The sequence below is a fragment of the Glandiceps talaboti genome, chromosome 17 (genome assembly GCF_964340395.1).
Source record: "Glandiceps talaboti chromosome 17, keGlaTala1.1, whole genome shotgun sequence".
NCBI classification, from domain to species: domain Eukaryota; kingdom Metazoa; phylum Hemichordata; class Enteropneusta; family Spengelidae; genus Glandiceps; species Glandiceps talaboti.
Window position 1 is genome coordinate 13,249,600 of NC_135565.1, and position 20,648 is coordinate 13,270,247.

General features: G+C 35.4%; 2 protein-coding genes across 2 annotated transcripts; both read right to left on the reverse strand.

Annotated features, from left to right (window-relative positions):
* Nucleotides 1-4,017: 4,017 nt before the first annotated feature.
* LOC144448511 (EF-hand domain-containing protein D2 homolog) lies at nucleotides 4,018-9,662 on the reverse strand. The gene is made up of 4 exons (XM_078138777.1): nucleotides 9,261-9,662; nucleotides 6,395-6,542; nucleotides 5,772-5,901; nucleotides 4,018-5,437 (listed from the first exon to the last, which is right to left on the reverse strand). The coding sequence occupies exons 1-3, from the start codon at nucleotides 9,398-9,400 to the stop codon at nucleotides 5,806-5,808; spliced, it is 384 nt and encodes a 127-aa protein (XP_077994903.1). The 5' UTR covers nucleotides 9,401-9,662; the 3' UTR covers nucleotides 4,018-5,437; nucleotides 5,772-5,805.
* A 2,900-nt stretch (nucleotides 9,663-12,562) lies between these two features.
* Nucleotides 12,563-20,486, reverse strand: LOC144448088 (uncharacterized). The gene is made up of 9 exons (XM_078138241.1): nucleotides 20,382-20,486; nucleotides 19,569-19,718; nucleotides 18,555-18,731; nucleotides 16,779-17,054; nucleotides 16,067-16,411; nucleotides 15,412-15,588; nucleotides 14,277-14,333; nucleotides 13,425-13,512; nucleotides 12,563-13,167 (listed from the first exon to the last, which is right to left on the reverse strand). The coding sequence occupies exons 1-9, from the start codon at nucleotides 20,443-20,445 to the stop codon at nucleotides 12,678-12,680; spliced, it is 1,824 nt and encodes a 607-aa protein (XP_077994367.1). The 5' UTR covers nucleotides 20,446-20,486; the 3' UTR covers nucleotides 12,563-12,677.
* Between the last annotated feature and the right edge of the window lie 162 nt (nucleotides 20,487-20,648).

Below are 20,648 nucleotides of genomic sequence, written 5' to 3' on the forward strand. Positions count from 1 at the left end.
AACAACAACAACAACAACAACAACAGATATGGTTTATAGTACTCTGTTAACCATCATACCAAGCGCATTATGTTACCAGATTTGCCCGAGTTCCAGAATTTTACTTTGAGTAATGTCATTTTGTAAAGTGTATCATCTTGGTTATTTCTATAAATTTATTCTAGTTAATTTTATCTGCTGTGTATGCATGGTTATATTTTATTATGATCCATACAAATGTTTTTCTTTGGTTTTGTTTTTATAGCCATCAGGCTCTCTGTGACTGTCCCAGAAGTGTATAGATGGATTTACATCCGGAAGTCTACAACCCTCATGAATCTAACTGCTATTGATGAATACAGATTATAAGTAAACAAGAAACTTGTTGAAACAAAATAGGTGAAAAAAGAAAAACACATTGAATTGTACGAGGAAGTCGATGACCTTCTCACTATTGAGGTAGTAGAAATAAACCTTCAATATAAAATTTGAGTAGCTGGGAGCACAACAGTCCCATATGGATACATTTATGAAAGGACAGTCTGTTTTTCAACTCACTTCATAAATCTTCTCCGAGAAAGAACATTACCAAGCTCCTCTACATATTTGGTGGTTTGTAACACAAAATTCAATCTCTTCTTTTTGTCTACTTCGAGTTTGGACTATTTACTAGGTTGATCTTGACTCTGTCCTTGTAACACATACCAGGATTAGTGCAATCTATTTCATGTAACAATGACAGCCAATGTAGGTACCACAAAGTTTAGTTGTGATATTACCATACCAAACACGTTCCTCAATGATTGGCTTATCTGTTCTATTGATGCAGTATTTGGTTGATGATTCATTTAAACTTGGCTTGTTTTTGAGAAGACTATTATGGCTCATTAATAAGTTAAACACTTCATGGGGGCCATAAACTGTCAGCTTTGGGTAAACGTAAAATGATGTAATGTGAAAGATAACAACTCTCATATATATATATATATATATATATATATATATATATATATATATATATATATATATATATATATATATATATATATATATATATATATATAACTTCACTTGTTTACAATGGTCCTGAGTCCTGCTATAAATAGTTTTCAGCATGTCAGTCAATATCTTCACATTTGACTTTATGTAGAGGAAGACTTTGCATCTTGTACATGTGTAATTTTTCATCTGTTATTAGCGTATTGAATTGCTTGTTGTTCCATATTTGTATATGTTTGTTTTCATTTTGGTACGCACACTAGATTCTAGTGATTGTTGCAGTGCTATTGGTGATATCTTAATTCATCTCAAGTCAATATCCCATACGAGAGTGACAGTACACGTATTCGTTCATTCGTTTGTTCATTCATTCATTCATTCATTCATTCATTCAATCAATCAATCATTACTGTCTCGAGCAAAGGAATACAAAACAATTTGAATTGTCGACTAAGTAGACAATTCATTAAATATATATTTTGTTGTTGGTTTTGTCTCTATTCACTTATTTTGCCACGTGACTAAGCAGCAATATTATGTGACTGTTGCTATGCGATGGCGTGATGCTGTATTGACATTCGTTGTCAATACTCTTGTAGTAAGGTCTGACAAAAAATTTAGCTGTTAGAACCGTCTCTTCAAGTGAACTTATCCTATGGGGATCCTTAACCCCTTCACTAACTTTGCGGTGAATCACCGTGGGGAGCCTAGAGAACACTTTTGTCATATATATACAGTTGTCCGCTGGTAAAGACCATGACCCCATGTCTTCACGTGGTGTGCATGTGAAGTCTAGCATGTACAGGCTGAGTGAAAAAGTACGACAATATCTAAATAACAAGGTATATAATTACCTGTAACCAATTCTCCAATCTCAAAAATCTAAGAAGAAGTAAATTTTTCAAGGTATCAGGAAATACAAAAATCTACATCAATATTAAATATCCATCGAAAGATTTATTAAAACCTCAGACCATTGCCATTTTCTTATAGTGGTCTGAGCTAAAACTTACATCAGTACACTTACACTATTAAATATTAGATGAGGATTAAATAAATAGCCAACGAAATATAGCCAATCTTCATCTAATGGGTAAACAATGACATTCTCCAACTTCATAAAATATATAATCAGTAAGCATGTATGTCTCTAACAAATGAAAATACGCTGTAAAGTATACTAACGACAACACAAAATAAATATTTTTAATACTGAACATAAACGTCAGAAGACCCTCGACCGATCCAAAACATGAAAGAAATAATATTATATTGGAGATATTACGTACGGTGATTCGAGTGCGCATAATTCGCAATTTTAGTCCTACTGTAATTTCAAGGTCAATAAACCATAACCAAGGTCATGATAAGGCATCCACTATAGGTTAGGAAAACGGTATACATTTCCCAAATAACGTTAATTCGTATTCGTTTGTTGGGATAGTCAAAGGACTTGATAACTCGCGCCCCAGGCTTTCTTGACGCTTATAGGGTTTTCATTGTTTTACATCATTTTAGCATTTTATCGTTCAAATTTGGAGCCTTATTTATATAATTATCGGAATAACCGAGGAATAACAAATGATAGCTAGGCTTAGCAGGTCGAGGAAAGACCTTGGTTAGATCGGAATAAGACACAATAGCTAGAGCTGATGTTCCATGTTTCTCACTCACTTTCATGTGTTCACCTCGGCAGTGGATATAAACCTTTCTGAAGTCTACTTAGCTAATTCCCTATATGAAATGATCTCGTTTACAATTTGAAAACATGACGGTGACTTTTGTATAGTTATATGATCTAGGCTGCAAGGTGCAAAAAGATCCGAGTAAAGTACAATAGTTATTGATATAGAACCTGTCACAATTTAGTTTTTAAAACGATGTAAGGAGTCCATAAAAGACCAAAATGGAAATATCAAAGTCCTGTAATGTGCGCAGATGATAAACTCCACGAACTTCGTGTTCATGATACAGCGGAATAAAAATTACTTGTTAACTTCTTGAGTCAATTATCTACATCGATATTTAATTATTGTGCATAGAGTTATGACTTTCTTCAACATATTTTCATACATTAGTATGCCAAACGTCATCGAGCCGTAATTAACTTCATCTGTAAACGCCCAATCTTCCTTTGAGGTTTCCACGGATTCTTGCTCAAGTAGTACTACCCCCAGGTCTTGACACGACTATTTATTTACCTGGTAAGAAAACAGACCATATACAACTGGTTTGTACGCTACAGCATAAGATATAAAAAAAACCTACAAAGACAAATAAATAACAACGGACCACTATAGAAAATGCTATATAGTTGTCTTAGGAGAAATAAGCATGTTTGAAATTGTTCCGCCAAAAAATATAACTTCCAAGGGCAAGTATGATATGATGCATTTAATAAAAAGCACAATGTGATTTACTTTATAAATATCAGAAAGTATCTTCAAATCGTATGGAATTTGAAAACTTCCGCCAAACTATTGTATTTTACGTGAGTTGAGCAGATGTTATATGAAAATCACTCACAGCATACCTTGTTTTATGTATCGCTTGGATCATATGATTTTACATTGAACCACTACTACATAATCGTGCGACAGCTAACAGACCATTATTCGTTTGTTCATTCATTCATTCATTCATTCAGTCAATCATTACTGTCTCGAGCAAAGGAATACAAAACAATTTGAATTGTCGACTAAGTAGACAATTCATTAAATAAATATTTTTTTGTTGGTTTTGTCTCTATTCACTTATTTTGCCACGTGACTAAGCAGCAATATTATGTGACTGTTGCTATGCGATGGCGTGATGCTGTATTGACATTCGTTGTCAATACTCTTGTAGTAAGGTCTGACAAAAAATTTAGCTGTTAGAACCGTCTCTTCAAGTGAACTTATCCTATGGGGATCCTTAACCCCTTCACTAACTTTGCGGTGAATCACCGTGGGGAGCCTAGAGAACACTTTTGTCATATATATACAGTTGTCCGCTGGTAAAGACCATGACCCCATGTCTTCACGTGGTGTGCATGTGAAGTCTAGCATGTACAGGCTGAGTGAAAAAGTACGACAATATCTAAATAACAAGGTATATAATTACCTGTAACCAATTCTCCAATCTCAAAAATCTAAGAAGAAGTAAATTTTTCAAGGTATCAGGAAATACAAAAATCTACATCAATATTAAATATCCATCGAAAGATTTATTAAAACCTCAGACCATTGCCATTTTCTTATAGTGGTCTGAGCTAAAACTTACATCAGTACACTTACACTATTAAATATTAGATGAGGATTAAATAAATAGCCAACGAAATATAGCCAATCTTCATCTAATGGGTAAACAATGACATTCTCCAACTTCATAAAATATATAATCAGTAAGCATGTATGTCTCTAACAAATGAAAATACGCTGTAAAGTATACTAACGACAACACAAAATAAATATTTTTAATACTGAACATAAACGTCAGAAGACCCTCGACCGATCCAAAACATGAAAGAAATAATATTATATTGGAGATATTACGTACGGTGATTCGAGTGCGCATAATTCGCAATTTTAGTCCTACTGTAATTTCAAGGTCAATAAACCATAACCAAGGTCATGATAAGGCATCCACTATAGATTAAGAAAACTGTATACATTTCCCAAATAACGTTAATTCGTATTCGTTGGTTGGGATAGTCAAAGGACTTGGTAACTCGCGCCTCGGGCTTTCTTGACGCTTAGAAGGTTTGCATTGTTTTACATCCGATTCATTTTAGCAATTTATCGTTCAAATTTGGAGCCTTATTTCTATAATTATCGGAATAACCGAGGAATAACAAAAATGATAGCTAGGCTTAGCAGGTCGAGGAGAGACCTCGGTTAGATAGGAATAAGACACAATAGCTAGAGCTGATGTTCCATGTTTCTCACTCACTTTCATGTGTTCACCTCGGCAGTAGATATAAACCTTTCTGAAGTCTACTTAGCCAATTCCCTAAATTTGAAATGATCTCGTTTACAATTTGCAAACATGACAGTGACTATTGTATAGTTATATGATCTAGGCTGCAAGGTGCAAAAAGATCCGAGTAAAGTACAATAGTTATTGATATAGAACGTGTCACAATTTAGTTTTTAAAACGATGTAAGGAGTCCATAAAAGACCAAAATGGAAATATCAAAGTCCTGTAATGTGCGCAGATGATAAACTCCACGAACTTCGTGTTCATAATAAAGCGGAATAAAAATTACTTGTTAACTTCTTGAGTCAATTATCTACATCGATATTTAATTATTGTGCATAGAGTTATGACTTTCTTCAACATATTTTCATACATTAGTATGCCAAACGTCATCGAGCCGTAATTAACTTCATCTGTAAACGCCCAATCTTCCTTTGAGGTTTCCACGGATTCTTGCTCAAGTAGTACTACCCCCAGGTCTTGACACGACTATTTATTTACCTGGTAAGAAAACAGACCATATACAACTGGTTTGTACGCTACAGCATAAGATATAAAAAAACAAACCTACAAAGACAAATAAATAACAACGGACCACTATAGAAAATGCTATATAGTCGTCTTAGGAGAAATAAGCATGTTTGAAATTGTTCCGCCAAAAAATGTAACTTCCGAGGGCAAGTATGATATGATGCATTTAATAAAAAGCACAATGTGATTTACTTTATAAATATCAGAAAGTATCTTCAAATCGTATGGAATTTGAAAATTTCCGCCACACTATTATATTTTACATGAGTTGAGCAGATGCTATATGAAATCACTCACAGCATACCTTGATTTATGTATCGCAATTGGATCATATGATTTTACAATGTACCACTACTACATAATCGTGCGACAGCCAATAGACCATTATTACCGGGTATTTCTCCGTTTGACGATTTTCTTATAATCAGCAAAAACTGAAATGAAAAATAAAATCCTTTGGTTAACAATTATCCTTTAGATTTAAGGAATCAAAAAGGCGCATACCAAATGACAGGTTAGAGTGACCGACTCGTCGTTATCATTCTCGCAAACCAGAGCTTAATTTTTCTTCTGTAACACATCCTCGTGACGGTGTGTCTTGGACCGTAACGTACCGTAAAAGAGGTTGTGTTGACGTTAAAGTAGCCGTAAAGAAGGCTGTGGTTTTTTACGGATGATGTGTCGTTGCGAACACTTCGTATCATTTGCTGCTCAGATAAAACAAACATTGGGTTTACAATTTGACAGTGATTTGTATGAAAAAGGGGTTACATAAAGCTGTACACCCGGAAATAATACGAACAGCTGTGGACATTGGGTTAACAATTTGTCAGTGATTTGCATGAAAAGGGGTTTAACATAACCCAGAAATAATACGAACGACTGCAAACATTGGGATTACAATTTGTCAGTGATTTACAGACGTACCTCTCGGAAGCTGATTTGACCATCGTTATCTTCATCGACAATTTTTATCATACTTTGTAGCGCAACATCTGACTGGGGTTCTCCTAACCTCTCCATCATACCTTTTAGTTCTTTAAAGTCAATGAAGTCATTCTTATCGACGTCAAAACTGAAAAAATTTGTATCAAGAAAAGTGGTAAAATTAATATGTTGACCAATAGTATCCAATTAAGTCACAGTTCATCTCATAGTAAACTAAGTTCACTTGAATGATACATCAATATTCAAAATTTATATATCGCAAAACTCCCAACTTATGTTTTGTTCATTTTCTACCTTTCTTACTTTCATCGATGCAGTTTTTTCCTCTCATCATATATATATATATATATATATATATATATATATATATATATATATATATATATATATATATATATATATATATATACCTGCTTGTTTTCTATATCAATTGTAGGTATTCCATCTTTGAGGGTTAGATCCTCTAGACAGCAATTTTGTCGTTGGAGGAATAAACCAAATCTGCAACTCATAGCTCAATTACATGTAGGAGCAAGGATTGAAGACCCCAGCATTGAAGATAGCTATTTACATAAAGAACATGAGGGAAACGTAATCTTGCCTGGACAATTAGATATTCTTCACTGATAATTTCCTTCGTTCAGCCAAGGAAAATATGAGTGACCTAATTAGGGGGCTTTGTCACCAATATTTTCCGGTTGAATGAAGAAATATATTGAGAATAATATAATTATACTTTATCAAGCATAATTTATGAAAAAATGGGGAAACTGTGGCGATTTTGAACGTTTTGACTCATTTTAAGCACCGCAGAACCGGTGACGTAGACACGGGTTGTAATGACGTAAAACGACCAGAGTATACAATTCATATTTTTGTTCGATGACAATAACTTTGTTTGTGCATGGTATAAGGGGATTTGTATGAGCGAATACTATTACGGACACGAACAGTGTGGCTACGAATAGATAAGCTTGATACAAAGAAAAAAGTTTCTCTCTCTACATATTAGTAGCATATTTAGTGGATTTATTTATTTATTTAACCACCCAAACGTGCAAAAACGAGGTAAAGTAATACCATCATTCGTTTTCGTTAGGTAGTGTTCCATATCATCTATCAATACAAGCAAGATTATGTGTCCTTCTGTGGATAGGAACTATAAAGTGTGATGAACACATAGAGATACAAAACCAATACGAATATATTACTATCAAAAATAACCGCTACCATCACACAAAGTCACTCTGGTTCACCATAAGCACGATGTAGCAGAGTGATAACTTTTGTACGAGGAGTGTTAAAGTGTGGCATTGATGTACATGAGATCTGCTAAATTTATTTCAATAAAAATTGGTAGAATTGTTATAGTACGTTATTCATGTATCAAGTTCGCGAGTGTTGATACAGGCCTATATTTCAGTGGTTTGCGTGTATATTTGCTATAAACAACACCACCAATATGAGTTTAACCGAGTTCTCTGTCCACGTTTAGGGTCGGAGACACACCAGGGAGCCTTCCTTTTTTGAGAAGCGGAACCCTGATGCATGAGGGCGCCCCCAATTAACCGCTTCCAATTATTAAACACAGCATATTCCTTTACAGTTGGGTACGTCCAGCTCACGATAATTGATCAGTCCTACAAGGTCGTGTTACAAAATAATAGGGTCATTTGATTCATGCTGTGATACTATACACAATATACCCAACTACTTCAGTATTTCTGTTTACCAGTCGGCTCACTATTACAACGTACTATATATATTGTAAAAGTCCTCAGCTCAGCCATAGGCCTGGCATGCCATCGATATGGTTCTGAGAGGCTGTCCATTCAGTCGTTATTAGTTCAAATCCTATTTGTAATGTTAATAGAACGGCAAACATTGTTGACAATCTTACATAACACACACGATGTAAAGAGACGATATATTTGAGATAGGTAAACTTGTTCTTGGTGATCGTTTATGCGATAGTAATGCAACTTAAAAATAATTGTAAAATGGCAATTTTCCAAAGGTCAAAGTTTAAAAGGTAACATAACAAGTATGTCGTATATTCAAAGTTAGCACAGAGAAACCTAGTCTATCAGCTAGCCCTCGGATGTTCTTCCGATAAAATACGACACACAGCCGAACAACGCTATCGAGGATGGAACTAGACTGTTCGGGCAGGCCCTCACATGCGAACTTCGTTCGCTTATAGTTATAGCATCGAAAGAAAGCCCGAACGTCTAGCAGCAAGACTAAGAGAAACCCAGAGAACGAAAACATTACTGAAGCGTCACTGTTTCAATTATAAAAGCAACAACACATACGATTTATACAGTGGTGGTAGGAGTATTACATGTAAAGGTCAGAAGGTCATTACGATTGATTACGTAATGCTGGCTTTGTCTCAAAGTTTCATAGAAAAAGATCGTCACTGTGTACGTGCAGGCATCAAAGTTTTCATACATCTGTTCATACATCACCACCTAACCAGATGCCTGTCGACAACAATAACAAAACATGATCGTCTACATGTGAGGCTGGGTGGGCAGTCGTTGATTAGTGGTTTCAAATACTGCAATATTCAGACAAGTCGACATAGAATTCTTTCGTCCAACATGTTGAGTAACTGAGATATTGTTGGTATTTTACTGCCCTCCAGACAATAGACCTTTACTATAGTATACATCTTGTCGGTCAACTCTATTAGGCGTCTCAATGCAATGGCCTGGTACGACTAGACCCTGAAGGGAAACCAATACTTGCAAACCAAAAAACTGTGTCAACACACTTTGCGACTTTCAGTAATATCTTTTCGGCATCAACACCGCATAACTGGTAGGAAAATCCGACTTACCTGTCAAATATTTTCCGACATTCTTTAATCTTTTTTATTGGGATTTCCTCAAACTCAACGAACACACTTTGTGATACTCTAACTGGTGTCACCTTGACCTGCTCTCCTATTAGTTTCTGTCGTACCTCGAAGTCCGACATGTTGAATTGGTCAATGGTTTGGTTCACCAGAGAAGGAATCTAAAACCTGCTGATCTTAAATACCCTGGCTGAAGTCAGCGAGTAGTGTGATATCATTGTGCACCGTACGACAACGACACAGTAGTGTATCTGATTTCAATTACGTAGGACGAGCACGACAAATTGTTGCGTCTGTCACGTCATACCTGACTCATATTGTCTGGTAGATGCCAATATTTAGAAGGGGTGATTTTTTTTAAAGGACTCCGATTACACCACATGGCAACGAAGGAGGTGAGGTGAGGTGAGTGAACCGTGACGTTGGCTGATAGTCAAAACTTTGTAAAGCCTTGCTCTTTCAGAAAATAATCTAACACTTTGGAATAACATCAACCTCTTTCCCGCTTAATACAACCCATATCACAGGACCAGAGCCATATAGCTACGTTTATGCTCATGAAAAAAAATTAATTAAATATATAGATAAATAAATAACAACAACAACAACAACAACAACAACAACAAATCAAAACTGACAATATTAGACATATTAGTATTAACATTTTTTTTATTTAAGAAGAACTACGATATGTTTCCTACATGTGAAATGGTCGACAATTTAGAGACAAGGGGAATGTGACAGATCGATGTTCCTAGCAAAACGTATACTATGAAGGATATCGTATTTTCAAGTATCAACTTGACGGTTGATGAACACACATACCCGTCTTTCTTAGAACAAACATGCTTAGAACATATTCACCAGGCGCAATTGACATCGCAATGAATAGGAAAGCTGCATTCTCACGATTAATAAAGCCATACTTCGCGGTATTGAAAAATCACACCAGCTTTTCAAATATAGCGGGAATCCAGTAATTGAGAATCGTAAATGGACCAACCATGTAACTCGTTTTGACCATCCCAGATGACTAATACTGATCTCATACGACGACCAAAACTCTTCAAACCAGTTTACATGATTGGTCCCTCTGCGATTCTAAATTACTGGATGCCCGCGATTTTAAAAATAAAACAGTATTAAACGATAATATTATTCGTAAATTAATGTAGAATGATGTTGTCTTGTGAACGTTTATGTGTCACCGTCATTATATGTATCTCATACTGTTACTTTTATTCAAATAACATGCATAAATTATCCTAGTATTATGCATAAATTATTCAAATTAGCCTCCCTGTACATTTACAAGTCGAAGGCACCCGGATAAAATAAACATATACCTGAAGTCAACATATACCTATAGAACAATGTTACTAATTTCTGTTGAATGGCCTATGATTTAATTCTAATTGTTCACAATACTGATGGTAGTGGAGTCATAATGATGGGTCATTATCATGTTCATCGCGAACGTTTTCTACAAGTCTACTAGATATCTATTTTCCTAACTCAAATGTTCATCCTAGGCTAGGCCAAATAAAACAAACGGCGTGTTTCCGATAACTCGATAGACCATAGTTTGTGCGCCGATCATAAACATGTTTTGAAAAACTTAAGGTAAAATGTTAGCAATTTACTTCTATTTCCGTGTTGTATACCTATGTATTTGCCGCATCTTTTTAAAATCGTATTCCAGAGAGAACCAAGATCTTAACATTACAGTCTGCATAAAGTGTTCATCTACTTAACTTCTTCATTTACTTCTTCTACACCTCACCAACTGTTATGGAAGTATTATGACTGCTGACTATCTTATATTGGGTCAAAGAAATTTCAAAAAAAATTAAATTAAAATAAAATAAAATGCAATTCCGACCTACCTATGGATTGATAAAAAATATTGTGTGGTTCCGATTACACTTAATTTTAGAATAGGTGGGTTAGGTAGATTTTTATCTTATTTTATTTTATTATAATACATTTTTCATGTGTGAGTGTCTAGTTCAGGTTTTCCATTGTTTTTCAATGGTCTCTGTGTTGTTTATTTCTTCCTATCAGATGTACAGCCATTACAGATTTAAAGAGAAGTTTGATTTTGTCATTTTAAGTTGATGTCAGTTTCCACGTCCACTATTCCTCGTGAGACTTCACAATTTTTGCAATTTTATTTTTTTCTCGAATATCTAAAACCGTTGAAAACCGTTTAGGGTCGGCAATGAAAAGCTAGGTGGGATCGGATAACCGGAACCAACCAAACAATTATTTTTTTAGACCTAACCTATTTTTTGAAGTCATGTTATCTGAAACAAATTTTGTTTTTATATATTGCCTAATGTGACACGGACGTTTAATTCATATGAAAAACTACTCTACTAGACACGTATATCTCCTGATAGAAAGTGTTACTGGGTATAAATACTTATTAACAAAACTTAGAAAAATTCCTGTATGTCTACAAATTAAGAAAAGTTCAATGGCGTAATATTAATATTCCACAAAAGGTTTATCAATGATTAATTGTAGGTAAGTTTTGTTATTTAATAGTTTCATTAAGGAAGTTCTGTGTAAAGCACTGTGGAAATTTAAAACAATGATTATATATTTATTCAACATTTCATAATATTCGCACTAGTTGCCCTTCCAGTGGCAATGTGTAACGTATATATATAGACTTCTTCTGTTAATAAACAACGTAGTTATAAAATACCTGGTTTGGACTTTAGTTGATGTAAATGTTTCAGTTTATGGTGAGATTAGTTGGCCGAAGCAGTGAACTCATTGGACCTACTGGTTAGGTCCAAGCCATTGGTGCCTTTGTAATTGCTGTTAATCAAATATTGCTCTAGATTAATGTCTCCCACACACCAATGCCTATGATACCTACCGACTTACCTAACACTCGTCCAGACTTGCGCACGTGCGCGCGCACACACACACACACACACACACACACACACACACACACACACACTCTCCCTCTCTCTCTCTCTCTCTCTCTCTCTCTCTCTCTCTCTCTCTCTCTCTCTCTCCACACATACACATACATTACAGACAGACAGACAGACAGACAGACAGACAGACAGACAGACAGACAGACAGAGGCAGACAGGCAGGCAGGCAGATAGGCAGGCAGGCAGGCAGGCATGCATACATACATACATATATACATACATACATACGTACGTACATACATACATACATACATACATACATACATACATACATACATACATACATACATACATACATACATGTGCGTAAATATTTACAAACCCGCTTGGTTTACACATTTCCTTCCTGATTTGAGTATTGAAATACCCAAGCTAAATTGATATATATAGATATCTTCACACTAATATGTGCCTTAAAGATTGCAGTGTGCACACGAGGTTGTTATCCCTCGAAGGATTCGTACGCAATGTTATCGACCATTGGATGCGAGCTGTCGTTGCTTCCTGGACAATAAACGCCAATGGCGTATTCATTTTCATCCCTCGCTTCCTCCTTAGCTTCCCGCTTTCGCTTCCCTTTCTTTATAGGTTTCGTATACATCGGCAGATTTCCGTTCGTCTCCTCTTGATCACCGACTTCTGGTACATCGGCTTGTTCGGTCTGCACAATGTTTGTAACCGCGTAATGGGAAGGTTGTGCTACCCCTCTTTGTCCATTGGTGTTCCCATCATCCGACATGTCTTCCACAATAGTCGCATATTCCCCAGCACTAGAGTTTTTAACGATGTGACCTTCCTTTGGCACACCCGCCTGTATTTCCTCGTACTGACAGCCATCCATTGTTTGAGTCTGGATGCCTGTATTGTCGATGTGGTCGTGATCAATGGTTTCCATCTCGAAATGGTTGTCTCGTTGTGCTTGTAATTTACGCCTGATTGAAAGCAGAACCAAAGTAATTGGTATCAGAAAACTAATTTAGTGACTGTACCTTTTAGTTCCCATTTCCTATAGAGCATGGATAAGTTACATGATTGAACGGCCCTTTTTGGCAGACACGCTGGAGTGTGGCACAGAGAAGTAACTTTGCTAGAAATACCATGTGCCGAAGTCAAATAAATGCTACAAACATTGAACGGGTACAATTTAAAGTTGTAAGAAAAAAGTATGATATGATTGTTTTCTACTTACCGTCTTAAGTAAAGGATGGCGAATAGTAGAACAGCGGCAATAATCAACAGAACAACTGCTACAACACCAATTATGATAATAAGAGTACCTGTAAAAGTAGACATTGCTAGTAAGTTAATTACACTGAGCCTGGTACATTATTTTCAACACCACGCAAAAAAAGACTATTCTCTTTAAGGAAAGATGCTATAAACAGTACAATATCATACACTTTGTAAATTTCAAAACTTTCTTGCGAATCTTTAGCAACTATTACCTATCTGTTATCAACTCTTACCTCCCTGTTATCAACTCTTACCTACCTGTTATCAACTATTACCTTCCTGTTATCAACTCATATCTACCTGTTATCAACCTTATATACCTGTTATCAACTCTTACATATATGTTATCAACTCTTACCTACCTGTTATCAACACTTACATATATGTTATCATCTCTTACATACCTGTTATAAACCTTACGTCTGGTTATTACGAGACAAAGTATTACTTTTGGGTTAACTTTCCATAGTCCCCAGAAAATATATGATCAACTAAAATTTGACAGGAAACATTGTCTCACATACTCACCCCATGTTCAAACCGTTTACATATACTGTACTTGGATGGCAAGAAGCGGTCATGTGGAATTCGACGTAATATATTGATTCCTCAAGGTTAAGGTAACCGTTTTAGTTTTCTACCGCTATAACAATGATATATCTTGAATGGATCCGGTAAAACCAGATTCTTAGCTTTGACTCTGCACGAGTTAACATTAGTACCATACATCATCACGGATAGCCATCTTAGTATCGTACTATTAAGTAATATCAGGATTAATTCATTTAAAATATAACTAGTTACTTGCCTTTGTTTCCAATACCAAGTTTTCGTCCCAGTCCGTTTGCATCAGACACTTTTTCACCTAGTGTGTAGAAGAGAGAACTCGGAATTAGATTTGGAGTTTTCTATCAAAATCATTTCCATTCCTAGTATAGCTGCACGAAATGCCAAGGGCGCACTATAGCTATTCAGTGATCAAATATGCATACATCCTATGTAACGCGAAGGTCTGGTTAATTCATATTTGAGGCATTCTTCACCGATACCACAGGGACATTTGCACCGATCGTTAATCTTACAATTGCCTCTCTTCGAATGTACCATTTAAGAATTTGTACGATAACACCAATACGTACATGGATTGGAATTGATAAATATTTATTTAGACATTAGACATTTAGATTTAACTTTTTCACATTTCATTATGGACATTAATACGCGATATATTACAATTCGGTACTAGTGTTGGGTTAGTATTACATATTGGGTTAAGGTGTTATTACGTATTGGGTTAGTATTACATATTGGGTTAATGTGTTATTACATATTGGGTTAGTATTACATATTGGGTTAAGGTGTTATTACATATTGTGTTAGTATTACATATTTGGTTAATCTATTATTACATATTGGGTATACTGGGTTAATTATTACATATTGGGGTGATACAGCTAGAACCATGCGAACCATTCTCCGAGATACGTCTAATTTTAGGATACGACGATTCTCTGTTCATTACCTGGTCTTATACAAATATGACATGAAACAAGCAGGTTTCATACGTAACGGTAACGCCATGACATATCTTACACAAATAATTGCGATGTATGTATAGATCTTCAGATGGATTCTTTCTATTCAATTTTCAAAGTTTGTTTGTACAGTCCAGTCCATTGCCATGAACATGTAACTGTGATTAGATTATTATTCGGACAGTTTATCATCGAAAACAAACGCAGGATGACAATTACCAAACTCCAAATTTAGGGGACGATCCAAAAGCATTGGTGAACATAGGTAACTTGTATCGGAGTGGTAATGCATTTTGCAGCACCCTCAATTTTGCCATTTCACATCATGTGATTTCACGTCATTCCGGTTCCGGAAATATACATACACGCCATCTTTACAAAATATCTTACATTTATGTCAATACTTACAGGTTGGAAATGAACTATTCCATTGTCTGTCCTCCTTACAAATTACTGAAGAGTAGGATGATGTCAGCTGGAATCCTTCATCACAATTCACGTGTATAGATATGTTACTTGGACATGTTCCATTAATTGTAAATGTACCATGCTCAATAGTAGGTGGCTCACAGCTCAGTGTTTCAGCTAAATAAAGATGTGTTGTAATTATTACAGATACATTTTATTTTAAAGACATCTACAAGAAATATACGGCTTTCAAAAAAGGTTTTAATGTAATAACACCTGGAGGGGTCTAAAGGAAGGGGGACTGGTTGATTCACACCCATAACATTCTTGAATGGCCTTCAACTTTGTCAGAGTTTTGCAGAAGTAAACTTTCTAGCTTTACTTGATCTGAAATTGTGAACAGGGAACAATGCTATATGGTTTCATTGCATCCTTCGAAATGTTACATGCTACTATTTGTTCAATGATTGTTTACCTATGTTGATGAACTTAAATGTTATATTTCTCAAAAACGTATTACCTGTGTAATATATCAATCATCAATCAAAGACTAACATTCTAATGACTTAAGCATAACAATGTATTTTGAAAATATATACGATATCGATATGACTTTTAATTCATTCTGTAATTATAAGAATAGAATACAACTTACCTGATACCTCAACTTCAAACATTCCAACTCCATCGTTAATATTCATGAGCATATCACTGTGAAATGTTATGGTCACAATGTTAGAACACAAGGCGATTTTTGTATCTGATGATATTCTATTGAAGTGTCTTAAATTTTCCGTTATGCCACTTTTTGTCTCTATAACATTGATGTAATCGTTTTCTCCTGCTAGATTTAATAACACGAAGTTCAGCGAAACTATTGATCCATGTGAGACTGCAATGTCCCAGGTGCAATCCATCATGTCCGTGTAATTGCCTGGAAATCCAGGTGAATAGATTATTCCTCCTTCTCGTATACTACCACCACATGCACCAATAGTTGCTGTAGAGATACATGATGATAATGATGATGATGTCAGTAGGGTATCCTGTATACGGACTGGGCCTCCGGGCATGTAAAAAGAATGTTGACGATATTGATTTGACTAATTAATTCTATTTTATGTGTATTTCCAAATATCACAATTATTACACTAGTACTGACCAAACAGAAGATAATGTCATCACCACATGCTTATCCCCATGTCAATTCGGTACGGGCAGTTCCTGTGTCCTTATATATACTTGCAACAGATCAATTGTTTTCCCGGCTAACATATTCTTTTAAATAATATGTGTTTTGTTCCAATTGGTAAGGGGTGCACTGTATGTAGAGACTTGTAATTGTTACATTAAAACGTGTTACTTACTCGGATAAACTCCAAATTTTCTGATTCCACCACATATCGAGCTTTCATCACCTTCACATACAGCATCGCATCCATCTGTTTGTACAATATTCGTATAATCATTTCCTTCCCTTCTACAAGAACACGCCCGTCCAAGGCTGAGTTCTGCGTACGCCATGTCCTGTCCACGACACCAGTTAAGACAATATTGGATGGTCATTGTGTCGTTCTCTATCGGACCAACGTCTGGACGTTTGTTGAAAGGATTATCGAAATAGCATCCCATGTATCCTTTATCTGTCAATGAAATATTGGAAAGAAGGTATCAAAACATTGACATGTTCTTGTTAAACAAACATACGCGGACTAAATGATATATATATATATATATATATATATATATATATATATATATATATATATATATATATATATATATATATATATATATATATATAACTCGGTGAGTATCAATCTGCTAGGACAGTGCTCTATACCGCAGTGACAGAGCGTAATAGCCCCTGTGTATCTGTGTAACAGATATATATATATATATATATATATATATATATATGTATGTATATATATATATATATATATATATATATATATATATATATATATATATATATATATATATATATATATATATATATATATATATATATATATATTGTGTGAAACTGTTAATAATATCGCCAGGGTTAAATGTCAATCTATTAGCGACTTGGGTACTTGCAACCACTAGAAAACATGTAAACCAATACTAGTTAGGCCTGAACTTCCAATTGTTTTTTCTCAAGAAACAAGTGTCTTTTTGTACTTAGCTGTAAGGTCAGAGATATTAGGAAACACATTTCATCCAGGTATTTTATACCTGCCAAATATAAACTTTATTTATCACAATTGTTTACCATCGATGATGAAGAATGGTCAGGAGAGATATTTTTGTTACCTTTTAAAGTGTCTTTGGATTCGAAACTACAAGATTTTCTATGGAAATTAGTACATTAGTATATCATATAATTTATACAAACAGAAGACTGTACAAAATGAATCTTTGTAGATCACAAGAAACTTTGATGCACCTCTTTGTTGAGTGCAACAGCGTTAAGTGTATTTGGAATAGCTTCATTATGTTGTGAGGATCTCTCGTTGCAAGCCCCACAAAAACTGTCAACAAAGCAAATTCTTTTGGGTGACACTTCTTTGTCTTTGCTTTTAAATCATGTGTTGTTGATTGTGAAAAACATTTTCTATGATTGCAAATGGAAAAAATCATTCCATCTTACTCTAATCATCATAAACATCAGAACTGCTAAACAAAGTGAGCTTCATATTGCAAAAAGAAATGAGCACTACAGTAAATTTATAGACAAATGGTCTGTTTTGACTGTGATATCCGATTACCTCCTCTCAAAAGTGGACTATTCTTGTATTTTCATGAGTAACTGGAAAGTTGGCCCGTTTTCTCGGGTAGTTTTGTAACTTATTGAGTGGACTTGCAAATAAATAAATATATAAAAAATAAAAATAAACTTACACCTCTGTCACCTTGTAAAGTCTGAATGCTGCGCTGTGGGAAATGCGATATTCTTTGTGAAAGGTAGTCTAGTCTTAGTTACCTTGACCTTTGCAAACATGCTATTTTATCAATCTGCCAGAGTAGACATTACAATAACTACTGATAATCCCATAGTCCCTTGCATTTGAGCATCCGCGAAATCTGGATTGCAAGTTCCTTGCGATCCGTGTCTTATATCTATGTTAGAATATCTGTACAACTAAGCTGCTTACAATTACATCTCGGTCTGGCAGCCTTGGTACATTGTTCTGCAATCTCGTAAGAACATACGTTAAGGGGTGTCTCCTTTCGATCTCCTGTACATGTTAGGTTGTACAGTGTCACCCATTCTTGACCTTCTACCTTGTTCTCAACATCAGTAATTCCAGCCACCATTGCTCCAGGATATCCTAGCGACAGAATAGCGGAGGACGTCGTTAAATCATAATATTCGCATCTCACAATATCATATCATCGATGAAAACTATCGACGTAAGAATGTTACAACTGCTGACTTCAGATCATGGACCAACGGAACCTCTTACAAATACGGAAAGTAAACAAAATGAATAGGATTAATAACACTTGGCTCAGCATGTTGGAACAGCAGAGACTTGTATTATATATCATAGTTTGATAAGTACAGTTTTATTACCTCTTTATGTGTATCTGGAATGCTCGGGGAACTGGAAATTTGTTTGTGAAGGTGAACTAGTATGTAAAGAGGCTAAAAAACTGTTCTTATCAAGTGATTGAATGTTATACAAGTCTCTGTACTTCCATTACATGCCGTGCTAAGTGTTATTAATCCAACTCAATTGTTTATTTTCCCTGTTTGTAACAGGTTCCGTTTGTCCAAGGTCTGACATCATCAGTTATAATTGTTTCAAGTCATATATTCAAATAAGTATTTGCGGGAAATAGGGTTAGAAGGAAAATGGTCTTTGTCTTGATGGCCTACCACAACTGTAACAACAGAAAACATGCCTTGAATGCTCGTCTCATTGCCGTAAACCACAGGTAGGCCTATTTACGGCATCGTCAAAAACGTGCTCGCCAGGCATCGTCAAAAACATGCCCTCCAGAGGTTGCTTCAGCAGAATTGTGTGCTCTGACATGCGAGAATATAATAAAGGATGACCGATTATTCCATGCTTTTCCTGTCTTCAAAAGTGTGTCTTCTGAACAAACAACGTTGACACCAACGATTTATTGTGTGTATGTGTGTGTGTGTAATTCGTACCTACCTAAGCTAGTACAAACGACATCAGCTGTATCACTGTTCCAATAATCATCAGCACATATCTGTATCCATCCATGATCTGGTACATTCACCTCAACTATACCAATCTCAGGTATTGGACCATCAACTAATCGTACGATGTCTGAAGACAATACTGATAAGGTCCACAGAGAATTAGAATAATGAAGTAAGTATTTTTTTCTTATGCACAAAGTGAAACAACTAACTACGCAGATATATAATCTGCATAGAAATCCAGTTTATGTCCTTGTTTAGTGTGAATACTGGCAATAATTAATAGCACACACATATATCTGTACCTGTATTTCATTGAAACTTGCACTTCCGTATTTTGTCATGTCAACTCGTCTCTCATCAAAACTGCTGCTTGTGAAAAATATACTTCGAGATTGTTTTAGCCTTCTGATGTGCAATATTTAGATATATTATCAAACATTGAAATTACATCAATGGTGTCAAAGTTTGATATTAATAAATCTTGCCTGGGAGCATGTTTAATCACCGAACTAGCCTATCTACCAACCTACCTATCTATCTACCTCCTTACCGACATCCCAAACCTCACCACCTAACACGTGCCCCCAACCAACAAACTGATCATTCACACAGAAAAAAGAGAGCTATCACATACATAACAAACTATCATTACGGTACATGGCTTGCTCTAAACAACATACTGACTCCAGATGTACTATGAACCAGTCTCTGTGGTGAACTACATTGTTCAGTGTTTGTGAATTTAAGAACTACAGCACCCCTTTCATGTCTGGCAGACAATATAGCTATTTGTTCTTACCTTCAATGGTTACCTTATTGTACAGTAACACTGAAATAAAGACGGCTACAGTGCTGTAATCCATAGCGTTTTAACGCCAGATAACTATCCTGAAACGTCGTGTACATAACAAATAAACGACAGTGTCTAATTTGATACTTCCCGGTGCAAGGGTCACTCGTTTAAAATGAGTAAAGAAAGCGAAAGCCGTAAATAACTTTTTGTCTTTTTGTTAGACATGCGCAGCATCTGTCAACCTATACAAAAGACACAATGGAATCAGATATA